Source organism: Danaus plexippus, chromosome 7 (genome assembly GCF_018135715.1).
Source record: "Danaus plexippus chromosome 7, MEX_DaPlex, whole genome shotgun sequence".
NCBI classification, from domain to species: Eukaryota; Metazoa; Arthropoda; class Insecta; order Lepidoptera; family Nymphalidae; genus Danaus; species Danaus plexippus.
In genome coordinates, this window is record NC_083541.1 from 4221035 (window position 1) to 4240544 (window position 19510).

The following is a 19510-nucleotide window of genomic DNA, read 5'->3' on the forward strand; positions in this document are numbered from 1 at the left end:
TCGGACCTTCGATCAGTGACGTAGTACAAAACGTCCCGTTTGACGCAGCAATGGACGGACAATAGTCAAAAAGATAAATTTAAAATATCATGATATAAAAATATTATACATAAAATCATCAAAAAATATATTAATATGTTACTAAAAAGATATATTATTAAATATTACACAAAATTTAATATTAATAGCCCCGCCACAAAAATGTTGCTTTATCTTTGAGATGCTTACAATAAAACTTATTCGTAATAAAAATAATCCTCAACTTTGATTTAAACGCCATCTATTAATGAAATAGGTAATGAGTATTAAGAAGGAACTTGAAATATAATGATTGTAACTGGTAACAAAGATAAAAAGATAATAAAATATTAAAAATGTGAAGCAGATATAGCCATAGCTAATAAATAATAAAGGTTAATCTTTTCTTTTTATTTTTAAACTTTTTAAAATACCCCTATATATAGAACGCTTTAGGAACTCAGTTAACTACGCAGTTTATTTCATCCAAAATATCTTATCAGTTGCGCGTGCCCTCGTCTTGTATTAATGGAAATAGAGGCAACAAAAAAACATAGGCTTGGTCAAGCCTGATATACTAGTCAGTCAGGCACATCAGTTGCGCGTGCGCCGCGAGCGGGGCGAGTAGTTCGTAAGTGTAGCTTGAAATACCTTTCAATAATGTAAATACCTTTTAAAAAATATTTATAGTGGCGAGTGTCAATCTATAATGGAGTGCTACACATCAGATAGCTGCGACAGTGACAGCAGAGAACAAAAAACACTTGACCTATCTAATAGGTCGTTGGATAGTGTCACAATAACATCGGAACTGGAAAGCATAATCGACGAAAAGGATTGTGCGGAAAATTACGAGATTTTTTTATTATATGGAAATCGCATAAAGTCATTACCGGAATCAATAAATCAATTTTGTAACTTGAAAATACTTGATGTAAGCAATAACAGGCTGACCTCGCTCCCAGATATTCTCGACACCTGTCCACTATCATCACTAATAGCTAAACACAACCATCTCACTAATGAATCCCTACCAAAGAGTTTTTTAAAGACAAGAAATACGCTCAGAGAACTTAATTTAAGCGGCAACAGAATCAATTTCTTCCCGGAACAATTACTGCAATTAACGACACTAAAATATCTTTATTTGGGAGGTAATGTGATTATAAACATTCCAAAGGATATCTGGAAGTTGAACAGGTTTGTATATTAAATCGATTGAGATATGATATCTATATCGTCATTTCTACACGACACGTTATATAGATAGAAGGTACCTATATAATATAAAACATATTCTTGTACCAACTAGCAGCAATCGATCAAAAAACAAACAATGATCTATAAATTCTATATATATATTAATATAATGCTATATTATCATATATACCTATAGTAGCGTTTTAAATGCGCTCTTTATAATTATTATCTTATTACAAATGTCTACGACCAAGGAAATTACATTATCATCTTAAACATAAGCGTTAGTGTAAACATCTTTTGTATTCTTGTATTTATAAAATATTGATGTCAATAGTCGTAATTACCCATAGCCGTTTAGATATAATTTACAAGCAAATTTTTATACATTGAATTTACAGCAGATCAATTGTGTTGCAATCACTTATATTGTATTTGACAAGTCATGGCGATTATTACCTACTCATATATTAGCGTTATCACTATACAAAGAAAGAATTTAAAACTCAGTTTTAATTGAATCTAGTTTTTGTATTAGATTTTATATTAACTTATATATAGGTTAAATGTCTGCTAATATGTAATTTGTTAACGACATAAATGATAAATGTGCTACGAAACCTTAAGTTTTTAAATTCATCTAAATATAAACATATCAAAATAACTTTATTATGTACATCCACAAAAAAACTATGCATTGGTAAATTAAACTCCACGACGTTGTTAACATTACAATATTTCTATTCCTTCTTATTGTAAGACGAAATTGTTTTCATAATATTAGCCGTAGGTCTTTCACAGTACATACTTCACTATTGTTTTTATATTATATAAATTTCGTTAAATCCCACGGATTATTTTCTTTAACAGAAAATCATAGCAAAGATACATTCTTTAAGGCACAATGAACTTGTAATGTATGCATAGAAATTATTATTGCATTAAATGTCAGTGGTTTTTTTTTTACATGGCAAACTTAAATCATCATATGACAATATAAAATACATATAATTTTTTTGTAAAATTATTTTGAAGTTTAATGAATCTTTTGCGATAGACAACAAAGTCTCATTACACCGATTTTTCATTAAATAGTCTAATTGTTCTGTTTTCTTTTAGTTTAACTTTCAGATAAATTATTATTTCAAGTTAACTTTATGCGATTACGTGAAAATTTACGGCATTCTTTAGACATCTTTTTAGGTACTAATATAGATATAGATACAGATTCAGGTATAGATACCTCCTGCTTATAAGATAGGATGATAGTTGGTACCTACTAGAATAGATTAGAGAACTCTAAAATGTTTATGTTTAAAAAGGTAATTCGAATTTTAAAAAGATTATTTGAAACCCAAATATGCAATCGACATTATTCAGCATTTTTAAATTAAATAATTTTAAAATTAATGATAACTAAAGAAATACTTGACGTCTTTGAACCAAAACAAAGGATTTCAATATAAACGACAATAGTACATAGAGTGAAAAAGGCGGGTAACCTAATCGAAAGAGAAATTATTTTTGAACATAAAGAACAAACGTTATCACATTTACTGAGTATCTAAATTTTATAAAAATTAATTATATGATAATATAATCATATCACAATGTGGCCTGGTGTGAGATTAATATAAAGTAGTCGAGAGTTAACAAAGTATTAAACAATATAATAATGTTTTAAAACAACTATATATGTATACACTTCAATAAATATGACACATTATATAACTTATTGTCAATACCTATTTTAAAGACAGTTATAAATACAATACCGCCAAATAAGCTGCTAACTAATCTAATTATTAGTTATTTAAGTTAAAAAATTAAATTTTTTATGATCTCCAATCGCATATTAGAAAATGGCCGACGTATACCTACAACCTAATAGCTAGACAACGCTTATTTAAAAAAAAACCCTGCGCATTCACTGTGATTCAAAAATTATACACGTTCACGTGAAGCACTTAGAGGATCTTCATAATTCAAAAGATGTAAATAATCTGATACTTTTACACTGCTAAAGGGATATTTATCAAAGATAGTTAAGAACTCCTGCAAGAGAATTGGCTTTCTAATGAGAAAAACCGCATCCAAATCGCTCGATCCCTCAGAGTTACGATGAAACCGAAAAATACACACAGACATCGACGTCAAACCTATAACACCTTAATTTAATTAATATTCTCAATAACAAAACATACACTTTGATCTTATTAGTATTACTACTAATTTAAAATTTTTGAACATCTCTATATATTTATTCGAAATTTAGTTTGCAGATATTATCTATAGGGGGTAATCAAATCACAGAGGTCCCTGAATCTGTCGGAGCTTTAACGTCACTTCAAGCGTTGGTTCTAAGTGACAATCAAATAGAACAACTTCCATCAAGCATAGCCAATTTGAAGCAACTCAGATCACTGAAGATTGATAAAAACAGACTTAAAACACTACCAACTCAGATAATCAAATTGAGATGCCTGACTGAGGTAAGTTTTAGACGAAGTGCTCATCCAAAAAGATAAGTCAATGGGTTAAGACTTTTCAGATTATTTCTTAACGTTCAAAGAATAAAAAACCACAGTGCTATCTTCATTCTTTTCTTTTCCGTATAATTACTGATTTAATTTTGAAGAAGTCGAAAAAAGCAAAACGACAGTATTTTCAGTTTAAATTAGTACATTACTAATTGTTAATATATTTTATTAGTTTATTTATAATCATAATAAATACGGATGTCTTTATTTAAATAAAACTTAAAGAAACATGATATCATTATGGAAATCTTTATTTTGTGGCCATAGATAATGTTTGGTTTAAATGCCAAAAAAGAAACCTCATTAAGGCCTCTTTGTCTTTAGTAAAGGTTACTTAGTCCGTATTTCACAATAGTCTTGAATCTAAAAAAATAAAAGATCGTGCAAAGGACACAGGTCAAGGGCGTTTCAGTTGAATTGCCAATAATGAAATAAAATGAAAATGATACAGAATATTAATAAGTATCTTGTAATACATACATTGGCTCTATTTTCGGTTAATCATACAAAAATGTAGATTATACTATTTAACATTAAAAATTATTATTATTCTTGTACCGGGTAGTATAATTTATAAATAGTAATAAATTATTTCAAACTTTTTTTATTTGGAATATAATAGAAACATAATTTAATTCTATAAATTTACTGAAACCTTAATGGGAATTCGCATTATGATTTTAAACGAAACGTGTTTCATGTTTTCCAATTTTAAATTCTACAATAAATTTATACAAACTGTTACCAATTAAGTGTATAATGCATATCACAGACTTTGTCTACCTTCTGACACATGTATGTATGTGGGAGCCATTTATGATCTATTTATAGCTTTTGCGGCGAGCGAACACACTTATTGTTAGGTCTTAGACCGAAATCAGGAAGCTTTCAATTCACAATACACAAACCCTTTAATTTCGTTACACATCATAGACCGTTTGTTCAAATGTTGAAGCTATTACTTTAATTTTTTTTAATATAATGCTTTTGATTTAGCAATAACAAAAATAAATTATTTGAGTTTCCAGTAAAGTATTTATAATATAATTCATTACAAGTGAATTTCACAACTATTGAATGTTAGTAATATGTACCTACTTCCTGAAAATTATTCCTCACTGACGCTGTCATAGCTACAGTTCAACAACACTTATTCATATAAAGAAAGAGAAAGTAGTAACGTAACTTAATTATACATTGATTTGTATATAATTTTCAGCTGAGCCTACGTGATAACCCTCTCGTTGTGAGATTCGTTCGTGACATGACATTGCAGCCACCATCTTTACTTGAACTGGCTGGTCGAACTATCAAGCTGCATCAGATAGCAATCAAACCTGGCGATGTACCTGCTACGCTTATCAAATATTTAACATCAGCCCAATGTTGCGTTAATCCAAAATGCAAAGGTCACTTTAGCAGTTACGCTACAATTATTTATATCCTCTATTTTGTACACTACAATTCAGAAAATTAATTAAAAAAAATTAAAAAGCTATCTTACTGACCATAGACAATCTTCTAGAATGTTGTAAAGTATAAATTATTTTTATATGATCATCTTTATACAACACACCTCAATCTTTTACTAATCTATCATTTAAATTCATTAAGATGTGGTGTAATTATTTATAATTAATAAAAACGTCATACCATATACTTTATTTCCTATAATGTTATATAATATAATTTCTGGTATTTAGAACAATTTAATCGTATTCCAGGTGTATTCTTCAACAACAGAGTAGAACATATAAAATTTGTTGACTTTTGTGGAAGATATCGCATACCACTGCTGCAATATCTTTGCAGCTCAAGATGCATCACCGGCAGTTGGGAAAGCCGTGAAGTCGACAACATCACACCATCACACATGATGAGAAAAGTTTTATTGGGCTAAATACAGTTTAAAAAACATTTATAGCCTTAGTTATAGAAAAAGCATTTAAACTTCATTTTTTTTTAAATATAATAAAGATTTTTTATAATATTGCTGTTATATCTGTATATTTTAATAATAATATGAATAGAGAATAAAAAGATGTAGTCTTGATTACGTATATTCTATTGTTTATGTTTACAAAACAGTTACTCAAACTAATTGTTATATTAAACTATATAAATGTTTTTTAAAAACTTAAATCACTAGTTGTTTTCTTGTAGAAACTTCATCCTTGCATCTTTTCCTCTCTTAATTGCTTCTTTAAAGAGCTTACAATACATTTCTATAGCCCGAGGTGTATCATCATTACCTGGTACGGGATATGTTATTAAGTTGGGACTGCAATTTGAGTCTACAATGCCAATGGTTGGTATTAACATTTTTGCACTGTCTCGTACTGCTGTGTGTTGGTTCAATATATTGTTTTGTGTATTCATGAAAATGCACAAATCTGGTAACCTGGTGACAGCCCCAAATTGATGATTAGCATTTGTGAAAATCCCACCTCTCCAAAACCTTGTGTGTGCGTATTCCCCACATTCTTGTGCAGTTTTTTCAACTAAATGTGCATTAAGTGCATTCCTATTGAAAAAACATATAATACCACCTCTATATGCAATATGGGCAGCAAAATTAAGGGCCTTTCGCAAATGTTCTGCTGTTATATCTAAATCAAAAATTAAATGGCCCTGTCTGGATCCATAAATATAGGGTAACATATATTCATTCAATGACCCCTCTTTGTGTCCATAATGTACACCAGCTTCAAATAAGTCTTTGACTGTAAATAAATTGTGGACTTGAAAAAAATCTGGATGATCTAGTGGACTAGTTTTGACGGATTCATCTGAAAACAACAAAGAATTTTGATGTTGAGGTTTTTCATTAATCGAACATTCATAAAGTTATGTACCATCCACATGACGTTTAACTTACCAACTAGAACCTGTGCTGGCTCTGGCTGCGGAACATTAGAATAATATCGGGTTAGTGTAATACCATTTTTCACATGACGGTCTGAAACAAAAAGAATTGATCACTTAAAATTCAATTTTTTCATATTAGGCATAGCTATTGTCTAATATGTATTCAAACTTACGTAAACATCTGGGCAACATTATAACAAATTAAACGATAACCTTTATTTTATAAAAGATTATAAGGACTACACACAACAGCACTCATAGCAAACGTCAAAATGATATGTATTATGTACTATGTAGGTACACACTAGCTATGTAGATATCTATGACGTTATCGACTAATACTTCACATGTTTTCAATTTAAATCGGTATGATTGTACTTTGGTCTTTATTTTTAAACCAAGTTAAAGAAACAACATCACAGTTATTTTAATTCATTCTCTTAGAAAATTAAGAATCCTAAAGCATGAAGTGGCAAAAAACTTTTCGAACACAATAACATATTATATATTAGTGATATGTTTCAATAATGAGCCATTAAAAACTAAATAAACCTTTAGAAACTAAATTTTATAATTACTTACTTAACTACTCCAATAACTGTATAATGTATACAATGTAATAATTACTGAAATTTGTCAACACATGACTTAATTGCCTTTTGTTTATTACAGTTCTCTAAAGTAAATTAAAATTAAGGTCAGAATTATATGTCGTATAATTCAAGTTTTAATTTAAATATCACCTTCTGATTGCCCTAAGGTTATAAAAATTATTACACGTGCTCTATGATACTTGAATCTAAAGCAAAATATATTCCATAGAAATACAGTTCAGTCTTGACATTTGACATGACGTTGTTTTCACTTTTTGGTCCTACCTACTTATTGCTTTGTTGTGGTGAATTTAAAAGACGCCAATATTAGAGAACAGAGCTATACTACATCAAATATAATTTTTATAAACTAATTTCTAAAATGGCCAAGTCTAAAATCGAAGATGTCGATTTGTATGCCATTCTCGACATTCAAATTACAGCTACTGATTCAGAGGTATGGTTTAATTATATTCTTAATAAAAATTTGTTTGTATAAACTGCTTACAACTTCCAAAACATATAATATGACTTTAAGAATCTATTTAACTTATTAAATGATTTATTTAACAGATCAAAAAGGCATACCGTAAGAAAGCTCTGCAGTGTCATCCAGATAAAAACCCTGATAATCCTAAAGCTGCAGAAACTTTTCACGAACTATCACATGCTTTAGAAATATTGACAGATAAAGCAGCACGTGCTGCTTATGATAAAGTTTTAAGAGCTAAAGCAGCAGCAAAATTAAGGCACCAAGAACTAGACAGTAAAAGGCAGAAACTTAAAGAAGATTTAGAAAGGAGAGAGCGGGAAGCCGCTTTAGGGGGGTCAAAAGATAATTTGACTGATGAGCAAAAGCTTGCTGAGGAAATTAAAAGATTACAGAGGGAAGGGAGTCGACTTTTACAAGAAGAACAACAGAGGATGAAAGAAGAGATACAAAAGAGTATGAAAAATCTCAGTGAACCGGTATGGGATTCCAGTTTAAATAGAATAAAAATAAGTTGGAAAGCTGAGAAAAGTGATCCTGGTAATGGAGGTTACAATGAAACCAATTTAAGGACATTCCTAAAGAAATATGGACCTATCACAGCATTGATTATGTCACCGGCTAAAAAGGGCAGTGCTTTAGTTGAATTTGGAACAAAGGAAGCATCAGAAATGGCAGTTGAGTTTGAAAAAGGTTGTGTATTGTTTTATCCCAGCTTGTTCTCTATTTGAATAATTATCTAAGATTTTCTTTCATAATTCCTTTTCAGATTTGAAGTTTTTTTTTTAACAAGAAGTATATTACAGTTCTTGAATATTAGTAAATATGCTTTTTAAATACTAGTGTATTACCCTTAGTGTTAAATGTTTTTTATAAAAATTTAACTGGTGATATTTGTGTAGGTCTTCAAGAAAATCCTCTCACATTGAAATGGCTACACAAAAAGCCAATATTAACAACCAAGAAAGACTTACAATATACAAATTCTCTTGTCACTGACAGGGACTATGAATCTCTTGTGTTGACTAAAATGAGACAAGCTGCAGAACGACAGAGATTAATAGAGGAAATGTTGAAAGAAGATGAAGTAAATAAATAAAAACTTTTTAATTATACATTTTTTCTTTTTAAGTCATTGTTATTTTAACTATTATGCTAGAAAACACTAATAAAATAAAAGTTGTTCTTAAATTCATAATTTTTTAAGATGATATGTAATCTATTCTTAACTGTTATCTTTAAAATTTTGTTCAAAAGGTTTCCATTTGTTTACAAATTCTATAACCTTCTTTCTTTGAATATCTCCATATTCCTTTTTGGGATTCTTCCAAAGGGTGTGATCCAGATCTAACATGCCACCAATAATTTCCTGAAACAAATGTTTTTTTTAAAATAAAAAAAAAATGTAGAAATGTAACTATATATGTATATATATTTTACCTCAGCAAAGGATTTGGGAAATAATTGTTGGTCTTCTATTACATGGGCAAAACCAGGATCCATGCCAAAGTCAACCCAAAAATAAGGCAATCCTTTAGGAACTCCTCTTCGTATATTCTTTCCCTTTAGTTCCACAACCTTTTTATTCATAGACCATTCTGCTTCACATTCTAAAAGTGCTTTTTTGAAATATATGGATGCTGTGTCTCCAACGTCTCGCGGCATCGGCACACAATTAATTACTAAATGTGGAAATCTATGTAATCTTGTTGCAGTTTCATAGAATACTACGTCCTGATCTTGAGAATTATAGTATTGGGTAATCATTTTTCTGTAATACTGAAATAACAAGTATCCTGGATTAGGTTTTTCAATCCATGCTTTTAGTAAGGCGGTAAAAAAAAAGACCAATGAAGATTTTAAATAAAGAACCACTAAATACTATCTATAATTTATCTAATACTATAATAAGCCCTCACAATGTTTGAAGTGCTGTATTTGTACTATACTTTTAAATTAATTAATAATTATTAAAATACACTAACACTTAATAGTAACCATTCCAACAAATATGAAACTTGTTGTTGTGAGTAGAAATAAATTACTTACTAATATTTCATCCCATACATCTTCATCAACATTGGTCACACAAGTTGAATGTTGTATTGTACTTAAAATACAATGGCCCTTGACAAGTGACGTCCTTGATGGTAATGCCATGTATATCTTGTTTCCGCAACTGACTATTAGATGCTTCAACATGTTTTTAGAATCGAAACAATATTCACAACCTTCTAAAGATCTTTCGAGCTTAACATTCTGGTTTATGGCCTGTTGCTTTTCTATTTCACTATTCCTTGTTGGGTTTTTATTCTTTGTGATATTATCTAAGAAAATATCAGCTAAATCATCATTTGGATTTTTACTTTTGTTAGCAGCTCTGACCAACTCTGCATCTTCATTGTAATTATTACCATACTTTTCTTGTTCAAACTGAAATATGAAAAAGGTGATATAAAAATGAACACACAACCTATTTTCTTTACAATGTTTGTAGAATAGTTTAAAACATGGTTGCAATTTTAAATACTGTCATCAAAAGGTGAAATAGAAATTTAAATCAGTCACAATACAGAATTTATCATTAAAGCTTTGTTAGACAGCTTTCACCGAGTTGAGTGAACAGAAATCTTTATAATAGATCAAAATACTTACCATTTGTTTTAAGTTATATTTATCATCATCTCCAAAGTATTTCAGTCGTCCTTCAGAATCATGTGTTTGGGCCTTTCGTTTGTTGCCCTTGCCTTTAGTATCAACAGGATTGTTAGTCAAAGGTCTACTATTTCCAGTGCTGGTAGTAGACATTAATAAAACTCTATCGTCTTCCAAGTTTTCAACATTGGGATTGTTTTTCCTATACTGTCTTGCGGCCTCCAATTTCGACTTAAGTTCTTCTACTTGTTTCAAGTCTCCCATTATTTCAGCTTTCACAATTTTAGCTGCTAGTTTATTCATCTTTTCATCGGAAAGATACAAATCTTTTCTTTCTCTTGTTGAAGAATCGGGTTTTTTTGTTTCAATGCTTGTCTTTAATTTGTCATGTATATCATTATCTTTTTGCAACTTTTTATCTTTATGATCACTTTCTAAATTTAAATTATCTTTTTTATCATCACGTAAATTGTAATTTTTCCTTTCTTCTTCCCTTTTATCCATTGTTTCTTTTCTCCAGTTGGAAGATCTTTCATAATCTCTATTCTGCTTGTATTGCCTACCACTTGTATTTTTGCTAGATGAACTAGATGTGTTATAATAATCATCATTATATGATGGTTTCATAAATTTTCTGCTTTTTGATAGGCTTTCTGATGACTGTGGTACACCGGAACCTCCATCCTTCCAGTATGGGTTTAATTCTCTACTGCTTGTGGCGGGGTTGTATGAATCAATGTGCATTTTCTCAGTTTTGTCTTGTTTTGGTTTTATGTCATCCTTGGTATATGTTTTCAGCATTCCAGTCATAGCCATCCATTCATCTCTACCAGCAGACTCACTTTTCACTCTTTCCTGCTCAACCCACTCATCTGACTCAGAATTTGATGAGGAATCTGAAGACTAAACAAATCAATGAGCAAAAGTTAGCACATAAACAGTTACAAGCATTAACATTAACTTACATGTCTTTTTTGTTTATTTTTCTTTGATTCACTAGATCGTTTTTCCTTAGAGCTTTTCTTATGTTTTTTAGAACGCTTTTCTTTCATTTTTACTATGTTGAGTATCAAATACTTTATTTTTTTATTGGAATGTGTTGAATATTATTTGCGTATAAATATAAAATGCCTTACAAAACCATGACGTTTTGATTTGTTGTTTGATGAAGCTACTGGATAAAGATATATCCCAGAGTTGAATTATAATATGCGAGAGGCACAAAAAAACTGTTCGTATTCTTCGGTTGTCACAATAATTAGTAGAGAATGTCAAAAGAGAGGCCGTAACTAGTAAGTACTTCAGTTCAATATATTATTTGCATAATTTTAGTGTCCTTAAGAGTATTTATTACTTAACTTCGGTGTTTAGTTTTGACTGTGTAATGTGATGGTAAGTGATTAAGGACCTACGTATCCACAGAGTACCACTACAAATTAAAATTTTAATGTCAATTGTCAACTTAAAAACAAAATCTGTCAATTAAAACTATTTTTGCTATCTCTACGTGTAATAGAGAAATGGATAAAACATTGTTATAACTTCCAATAATTAAATCTTTACAAAATATATATCTATATACAAATTTTTTTAATGTAAAGATAATTGGATTTTATAAGTACCATAAATAAATAATCAAGTGAAGGAATGGGAAAATACTCAAATCTTTTCTTGTGAAAAATGAATTTGCGTCTTAATATAAAACAATTAAATGATATTATAATTAATTCCAAAACAGTCAAAGTAAACAATGTGCGTACATTTAACAATATATGTTTCATCAATATCGCTTGTCCTTTTTTATGACAGCAAAAACCAAACATGTTAGTAAAGGAATTTCGACATAAGCTGTTCTTGAACGCATACCGAATACTGATTACCGATGAGCTAAAACTTATAGTTTTATAATTGTATAGAGCTCTTTGATCAGTAGGGTGAGGTGATTTATGCAGTTATAGTATACTTAACAGAATTTATTTGTTATTAAACAATTAAGATTTACTGATTCTATGTGTTAAATGTTATTAATGTTTGGATGCGTTTAAAATAGTAAAGTTGGTTGGCATGGCTCGAGAGTATATCATGGAAGTGAAATTAAATTAGGTGTGTTTGGATCCGTAAAATACTCCATACAGCTAATATATTAGTAAGTATTGCATTTTTTTGCCTTTCCGCATAGAACTTTCGTTTAATGAGGCATGAAATCCGCGTAAAATTGAAAACAAATAATTATTTCAGGTATTTAGTTTCGAATACACTTTCTATTGCTTCCTGTACTTGTTGACATTATACAGTAATTATTCAGACAGTTCCTTTACTTTCTTAGTAGTTAACAAGTTTTTCAAGTATGTAGTAGTTTTTTAAGGTACTAGTTGCATCTTGTATTGATACATATATTGTTTTAATTTCCACAGCATAACTCACCAAAATGTTTTCTAAAAAAAAGAAGAAGCCTCTGATTTCACCACCAAGTAACTTTGAACACAGAGTCCACACCGGCTTTGATAAGAGTGAGGGAAAATTTGTGGGTCTGCCTCTTCAATGGGCTTCTCTTGTTGGCAATAACCAGGTAGAGTAAAATAATGCGTAAAATACACCAAATTCTCCTATAAATGTTGTTTTCGATTGTTGCATTTTTTATGGCAGTGATTAAAACATTAGAGTTTTGGATGATAAGTTACAGTCCATATACAGATTTATTTTTTTATATTTTAAAATTTTGTTTGACTGCAATAAAATATTTTTCTTCTAGATACTGAAGTCAACAAATCGCCCTTTACCTTTAGTCGATCCCTCAGAAATAACACCTACCGAAATATTAGATTTAAAAACTATAGTGCGCGGAGACCATAGAGCCTCTTCAGTGGCCACTGTTTCTAGACCAATATCAACTAATCCTATGACCCAGCCCATACAAAATGGCGTAGTTCTTCCGAAAACATCAAATGTCGCCAGATCAAATTCGCTAAGAAGCACAAGTCCGCCTAGAATAAGGCGAGATTTTCGCAACCACCCAAATATACCACCGTCTGTACCTGAAGAGTCCCCACAAGTTCCCGCACCCCCACAATACCCAAGTTTGAGACGGGAACAAAGCAACTTCTCCATAAATAAACCCATATCAGATTCACCCGTTGAATGGTCGCACTCACACGAAGCGACTGTAAGGAATCTTAGTGAAGTCAATGACAATCAACAGGCGGCGATGACATATCAGAATATTCAGAATGCTAATGTGCCTTACCAACATAATCACCCACCACTACCTATTCCAGGACCTCACACAGTTAATGGAAACAATAATCTAGGTAGGTCGAAAATTTAAAACAAAATCTTCGATTTTAATTGTACATATTGCAGTTTTATAAAATATGTTATTTATGGCAGAATTCATCAGCTTAGAAATTAAATGGCCATCAATATAACCATGAAATTGTCTTTAAATAAAATGATGGCGAGAATTATGTTTATAAAAAACCATTAAAGACAAGATTATAACTTTAAATTTTTCATATCTGTTTAGAGGTGGTCCACATGTGTAGTTAATTGAAATACATAGAATTACTAGTTTTTCAAATATAAATCTGTACAATGATAGTATTATATATGTGAACAGAAAACTGTTGTCTGTTTAGTTCAAAGCTGCAAAATCACAGTAAGGATTACAGCGTTAAATATTTGGTACCACACAAACCATTATTATGTGAATGTAATGTCTTTTTAAATATGTTCTTTCAGGGGACGGCTATCCACAATCACTTCGACCACAGCAACCTGGCCCTCCACATATACCATTAGGAGAATCAAAGCATGAACTGAGATTGACTCATGAACAGGTATATATCATATATATGTAATTACTAAAAAATCATTAATATATATGAACTAAAAAGATAATTCTTACATAACATATTGATAATACAGTCTACATAAAAGAACTGGGTCACAAACATGTAGGTATTATCAGAGTTACATGTTTTAACTGTGTGTCAGTGTTAATTCTATTACGAAACAGTTTAACTTCTTTATAAAATTAAACGGAGTATTAAAATATATATTTTAATGTATGTATGAATAACTAACAGCTTCTTTCAGTATTGCCTGACTGATATGTAATAAATTCGACTTTAGATAAAATACTCCGAAATGGCATACAAAATTAAGTTTTATGAGAAAATAAAATATACGTGCACATTTTTACATATACTACTATATTAGTAGAAAGTTGGTATACGATACGTGCCATCATTATACAGTGACTTGTCCTGGAAACCCTCTTTAGAAGTTCGCCCTGGGCTATAGTTCGTGACCTGAATCCTTAAAGCTTTGACGTGAATTTCAAGTGTCAAACACTTGAGCTTGGCTTGTTTATGACCGTACCCATTAATTTGAACAAACCAATAGATAAAAATCGTATACATAATATACAAAAAAAGCAATTTCATATTAAACCTATATTATAAAATTGTTGCCATATTATGAATGCATGATACAAATTTGTTGCCATGCAAAAAAAAATGCAAGTTTTTATTAATTTTAAATACCTCTATTAAATCACTTAGAAATAAAACAGGGGGTGTATTGTAATAAAGGTTTATTATTATGAGTATCAATGGTTTTACGTATTAAATGCTTTTTGTTCAATCGGATGAATGTTAGTCGAGAGTTTTTGCGAAAGCAACTAAGTCGATATTCGGGTGTTGCCGATTCGAATACGTGTCAATGAATTTATCATTAAAAATTTATATTGTTGTAAAAGATATACATTAAATTATAATTTTTCGGACCTACATATCGATTTATAAATCGCGTATTGTACTAAAAAAATCATTCTTAATTTAAATGCACATAATGTACTCATTAAATATAATCACAAGTAAATGAAACTAATATTTTCGGATGTATTTAATATATATATAAATTCTAGTTCCGAGCTGCTCTTCGCCTGGTGGTGAGTGAGGGTGATCCTCGTGAGACGCTGACGGGTTTCACTAAGATCGGTGAGGGCAGCACCGGGGTGGTGTGCGCCGCTACCGACACTCGCACCAGGAGACGGGTCGCTGTCAAGATGATGAACCTGCTCAAACAACACCGCAGGGAACTGTTGTTTAATGAAGTGGTCAGTCATTTGTTATTATGTAACATTTATATATATAATTCATAAAAAATAAGGCGTCCAATATTAAGCTGCTTTGGATTGATACTATTTTTTTTACTGCCATAATTTTATTTTTACAATTAACAAAGGTAATTCAAGTTGTTCCATCTTCATTGTACCTTATAAAATGTTCCTACATTTTTTATTATATTATTAAATACTATTTATCAGGTAATAATGCGCGACTACCCTCACCCTAACATAGTAGAGATGCATGCTTCTTACCTGGTGGGTGACGTGCTATGGGTCGTCATGGAATACATGGCGGGCGCGTCTCTAACACAGATAGTTACACGCTCTAGAATGGATCCAGAACAGATTGCAACTGTGTGCAAACAGTGTCTTAAGGTATGATAGATAATATGTATAATACAAACTACCTCATTGGAAGCGTTTAATAAACTCTTTTCTGTATAAAAGTGAACTTAAAAAAAAAATCCTTATAATTAAAAGGTTAATAACCTTTGCAGTAATAGTAGTCTTGTTTTTATTGGCTACAATCCTATTCTATTTTCAAATTACATATAAAATATCCAACAGGTTGGTAATATAAAATTTTATTGAATTTTATTATTTTTCTTACTAATTATGTAACTCACTTCCAGGCACTAGCGTTTCTACACAGCCAAGGCGTTATACACCGAGATATTAAATCAGATTCAATACTGCTGACATCGGACGGTAGAGTTAAACTATCCGATTTCGGTTTCTGTGCTCAAGTATCTCAGGTAATTAGTCAATCAATATATAATCTGTTAAAAGCTACATCAGCTCTACCTTCAAAATGGCCGAAATTTTTTGGTTTATTTTTTTAATAAAATGTTTGAGAAACTTCATCATTTTATGTGGTTCGGGTGTTAAGAATAAGAAGTCAAATCCGTAAAAAAAATCGTGTATTATATATGAGAATTCTAAACTATTCCTCAGTATTGCCATTAAATAGAATACAGTTTAATGGCATTACTGGTAAAAAGATTTAATTTTTCTTATTATTTCTATATATCAATATAAATCTATGGGCATGTAATATGGCATAATAATAAAAATAAAAAATACTAATTATATAAATTATTTCAGGAATTACCGAAACGAAAATCTCTAGTGGGGACGCCATATTGGATGTCCCCAGAAGTGGTATCCAGACTTCCGTATGGACCGGAAGTTGATATTTGGTCTTTGGGTATCATGATCATAGAGATGGTTGATGGCGAACCGCCTTTCTTCAACGAACCACCACTACAGGTAAGTAAAAGTGGCCCATTAGTTTGTTCGAGGTATAACTTCTCTGAATTAACACATTTGTATGGCCACTGAATAAATATTAGTCACTTACTTTTGAACTTAGTTTTAAATAGATTTAAAATGATAAAATGTATAGTTTATTTTTACCATCAAAAGGTTGTGTGGTAGAAATCTTCTTCTGGCTATAATAATGTTTCATGTGTCTATACATAGCTTGTTTCTTGTATTATAGTATACAGTAAAAAGTGAAACTAATATTGGAGTACTGCCCGTTATGTTATTATTTTTAAAACTACATACTCCCGACGTGTCGGTTACTATGCAGCAACCGTGATCACGGCCAGACGAGATGAGAATCCCAAAATATTATGTATGAATATCTTAGGCTATGCGTCGTATCCGCGACATGCCGCCTCCTCGGCCCCGCGGTCTGTCGCGCTGCCCGGCCGACCTGACATCTCTCATAGAGTCAGCGTTAGTGCGTGACCCGTCCGCCCGCCACTCCGCTGCACATCTCCTGCATCACCCGTTCCTGCGACGAGCGGGACCACCCGCCATCCTCGTGCCGCTAATGCCGCACGGCAACTGATCGCCTCCACGCCTAACTCTTATATATATTGGTAATTATTGTTTACTAATTTATTTAAGATATTTTTTTATTTACAAGTAATGTGCCACCCAGTATGAATTTTTTTTTTTTTTACTGGGACATCCTTTTTTGAGCTGACATAATTAGTGAATGCTACCTTAGTATTAATTTTTATTTAACTTAAAGAAACTTAATAGTTATATTGTTTCCAGATGATTCTAATTGATTATGTAGACTAACCGGACATGTGACCTTGCCGCTCTTCATACCAGTGAAAAATGAAAAATTTTACTCAGAATATGAATATTGTACACCAAAATTAAGTGTTAAGTTTTGCCAATATTTGAATGCTCATGTTATTATAGAAGTGGTAAAAAATTTAGAAGATAATGAGATTTTTAATGCTAGTTTATTATGAAACATTTTATTTTAAACCATTCCACGTTCAAAGCTTTCATTCCTTTTGTATTTATGACTTCAAACATTTTAAGTCTATTGCTAGTTGTATTTAATGTACAGGTATGTTGTATGTACCTTTTGATATTTATTGTCGGTTAAAGATAGTCTTCACCCCGTCCATACAATAATATTGTTAAATGAAAAATAAAAATTCTATGTAGTGATCGGAAATGTATCGGATCTTATTGTCTTTCTATGTGCCAGGTGTGTGTGCCTCATTAAATTAATCAGTATTATAGAATTGGCTAAATTTGTACTTATATTGATTAAAATTGTTTAATATGTTATATGGCGGTTATCAAGTTCTATTAACGAGTAGTGTAGTGCAAATGTTTAACACTTACTTATAAGTTTTTTTTTTTACCAATTTTTGTGTTTACATTCCAAAATTATATTACTTTTATATCTATATTTTTTCTATCTTGGTGTTACAGTTAATTAAAAAATCATGACTGATCGTGAGCTAGAATGGAAGTTGTAAAAGAAAAATTATTATAACTCTTATATGGCAATGTATATAAATGTTGCCATTGTTATTTATTTTTGTGTGAACCAATTGGTGTAAATAATTAAATATCTTTGTTGTATTCCAAATATATATTAATATTTGTATCGGACCATAAATCATCAAAATACGTAACACACTGTCATTAATTTTTCTGAGAATATTATTTATTGTTTTCATTATTTATTTTGTTTTATGTGAAACAACTGTTTAGAAAAATATTCAAATCATTCCATATATTCTTGGACCCAAATGTAAAGGCATAAAAATAGTATCAAATGATAGATTTATTAGGCTTTTCCAAAAAAAAAAAATAAGTTTTGAAGAACTCAGAACTGAGAAATAAGTGGTTAATTAAATGTGAGGTTGTCAGAATTTTTATAAAACAGCTGATCTTGTTTTGTTAATCTATAATATTCAAGTATATTGAATATAGCTACTGACAATGCATATAAATACTCTAGACTTATTTATTAAGCCTAAGGCTTTGTTTTTGTAATTCTGTAATCAAGTGATAAAATCGATTAAGACAAGATTTTTTTTTTTCAGTTACAAAAATATTATAATGTTTAAGATCATATCTCGACTTTTACATTTGGGCTCACAACTACAGTCTCCTTAATAATGCTCTTATTGTAACAAGAAAATCTATTAACGTCAAATCTGTTACGTGAATTTTATTCCACGTTTTGTACCTCAGTCGAATTATGTATTTATTTGCCTTGGATAGATAAGTGCCTTAATACGCGCCTTAGTTAGATGTAAGCACATATTGCACTGTTTGTTGTTTGCCTTATACAAGTTTTAGTGTAATAATCTAAGAGCCACAACAAAATTTACATTTTATTCCGATGAGAAAAATTATGTACAACAAATATAATGTTTAGTGTAAAATCTAATAGGATATCATTGTTGAAATTTTTACACAATACTGTTCTATGTTTTTCATTTAGCGATTATTTATTATTTTAATATTACTGAAATCATATTAAAATGACTGACATATGTTCGAAAATTGTAATAACGTATGACTTTTTTGTACGGATGTCACTGTATTTGTATTACTTGGATATAAAAATCATATTTTCATCACAATTATATTTGAATCATGTGACAATACACGTAATATTAAGTTCTGCATCAGCTCTTATAAGATCATATGCCAAATATATTGTAATATTATCACATTGTTA

At 30.5% G+C, this 19510-nt stretch overlaps 5 protein-coding genes across 5 annotated transcripts; 3 read left to right on the forward strand and 2 right to left on the reverse strand.

Annotated features, from left to right (window-relative positions):
• The first annotated feature begins 609 nt into the window (after positions 1-609).
• Positions 610-5900, forward strand: LOC116770499 (leucine-rich repeat-containing protein 58). The gene is made up of 4 exons (XM_032661982.2): positions 610-1218; positions 3494-3710; positions 4978-5167; positions 5483-5900. The coding sequence occupies exons 1-4, from the start codon at positions 728-730 to the stop codon at positions 5656-5658; spliced, it is 1074 nt and encodes a 357-aa protein (XP_032517873.2). The 5' UTR covers positions 610-727; the 3' UTR covers positions 5659-5900.
• Positions 5803-6952, reverse strand: LOC116770501 (small ribosomal subunit protein uS2m). Its single transcript, XM_032661984.2, has 3 exons — positions 6800-6952; positions 6637-6717; positions 5803-6547 (listed from the first exon to the last, which is right to left on the reverse strand). Exons 1-3 carry the CDS (start codon positions 6816-6818, stop codon positions 5904-5906), a joined length of 744 nt encoding a protein of 247 aa, XP_032517875.1. The 5' UTR covers positions 6819-6952; the 3' UTR covers positions 5803-5903.
• A 523-nt stretch (positions 6953-7475) lies between these two features.
• Positions 7476-8822, forward strand: LOC116770500 (dnaJ homolog subfamily C member 17). Its single transcript, XM_032661983.2, has 3 exons — positions 7476-7676; positions 7793-8402; positions 8612-8822. Exons 1-3 carry the CDS (start codon positions 7602-7604, stop codon positions 8806-8808), a joined length of 882 nt encoding a protein of 293 aa, XP_032517874.1. The 5' UTR covers positions 7476-7601; the 3' UTR covers positions 8809-8822.
• Positions 8802-11802, reverse strand: LOC116770498 (CWF19-like protein 2 homolog). Its single transcript, XM_032661981.2, has 5 exons — positions 11330-11802; positions 10365-11267; positions 9759-10142; positions 9150-9488; positions 8802-9078 (listed from the first exon to the last, which is right to left on the reverse strand). Exons 1-5 carry the CDS (start codon positions 11414-11416, stop codon positions 8935-8937), a joined length of 1857 nt encoding a protein of 618 aa, XP_032517872.2. The 5' UTR covers positions 11417-11802; the 3' UTR covers positions 8802-8934.
• Positions 11803-12198: 396 nt separating this feature from the next.
• Positions 12199-18634, forward strand: LOC116770730 (serine/threonine-protein kinase PAK mbt). Its single transcript, XM_061520792.1, has 10 exons — positions 12199-12510; positions 12779-12933; positions 13117-13672; positions 14103-14200; positions 15292-15483; positions 15694-15870; positions 16128-16250; positions 16600-16764; positions 17150-17384; positions 17566-18634. The coding sequence occupies exons 2-9, from the start codon at positions 12793-12795 to the stop codon at positions 17351-17353; spliced, it is 1656 nt and encodes a 551-aa protein (XP_061376776.1). The 5' UTR covers positions 12199-12510; positions 12779-12792; the 3' UTR covers positions 17354-17384; positions 17566-18634.
• The last annotated feature ends 876 nt before the right edge of the window (positions 18635-19510 follow it).

What these genes read in the sequence shown, in the direction of transcription:
- LOC116770501 (XM_032661984.2), bottom strand. An exon ending in GCCAGCACAGGTTCTAGTTG is followed by an intron (nt 6,548 to 6,636) that starts GTAAGTTAAACG and finishes TGTTGTTTTCAG; the next exon opens with ATGAATCCGTCAAAACTAGT.
- LOC116770498 (XM_032661981.2), bottom strand. Translation starts at nt 11,416, where the DNA reads ATGAAAGAAAAGCGTTCTAAAAAACATAAGAAAAGCTCTAAGGAAAAA. An exon ending in AAAATAAACAAAAAAGACAT is followed by an intron (nt 11,268 to 11,329) that starts GTAAGTTAATGT and finishes TGATTTGTTTAG; the next exon opens with TCTTCAGATTCCTCATCAAA. An exon ending in AATATAACTTAAAACAAATG is followed by an intron (nt 10,143 to 10,364) that starts GTAAGTATTTTG and finishes TTCATATTTCAG; the next exon opens with TTTGAACAAGAAAAGTATGG.
- LOC116770499 (XM_032661982.2), top strand. Translation starts at nt 728, where the DNA reads ATGGAGTGCTACACATCAGATAGCTGCGACAGTGACAGCAGAGAACAA. An exon ending in GATATCTGGAAGTTGAACAG is followed by an intron (nt 1,219 to 3,493) that starts GTTTGTATATTA and finishes TTCGAAATTTAG; the next exon opens with TTTGCAGATATTATCTATAG. An exon ending in AATTGAGATGCCTGACTGAG is followed by an intron (nt 3,711 to 4,977) that starts GTAAGTTTTAGA and finishes TATAATTTTCAG; the next exon opens with CTGAGCCTACGTGATAACCC.
- LOC116770730 (XM_061520792.1), top strand. Translation starts at nt 12,793, where the DNA reads ATGTTTTCTAAAAAAAAGAAGAAGCCTCTGATTTCACCACCAAGTAAC. An exon ending in TGAGATTGACTCATGAACAG is followed by an intron (nt 14,201 to 15,291) that starts GTATATATCATA and finishes TATAAATTCTAG; the next exon opens with TTCCGAGCTGCTCTTCGCCT. An exon ending in AACTGTTGTTTAATGAAGTG is followed by an intron (nt 15,484 to 15,693) that starts GTCAGTCATTTG and finishes ACTATTTATCAG; the next exon opens with GTAATAATGCGCGACTACCC.
- LOC116770500 (XM_032661983.2), top strand. Translation starts at nt 7,602, where the DNA reads ATGGCCAAGTCTAAAATCGAAGATGTCGATTTGTATGCCATTCTCGAC. An exon ending in TTACAGCTACTGATTCAGAG is followed by an intron (nt 7,677 to 7,792) that starts GTATGGTTTAAT and finishes TTTATTTAACAG; the next exon opens with ATCAAAAAGGCATACCGTAA. An exon ending in GGCAGTTGAGTTTGAAAAAG is followed by an intron (nt 8,403 to 8,611) that starts GTTGTGTATTGT and finishes ATATTTGTGTAG; the next exon opens with GTCTTCAAGAAAATCCTCTC.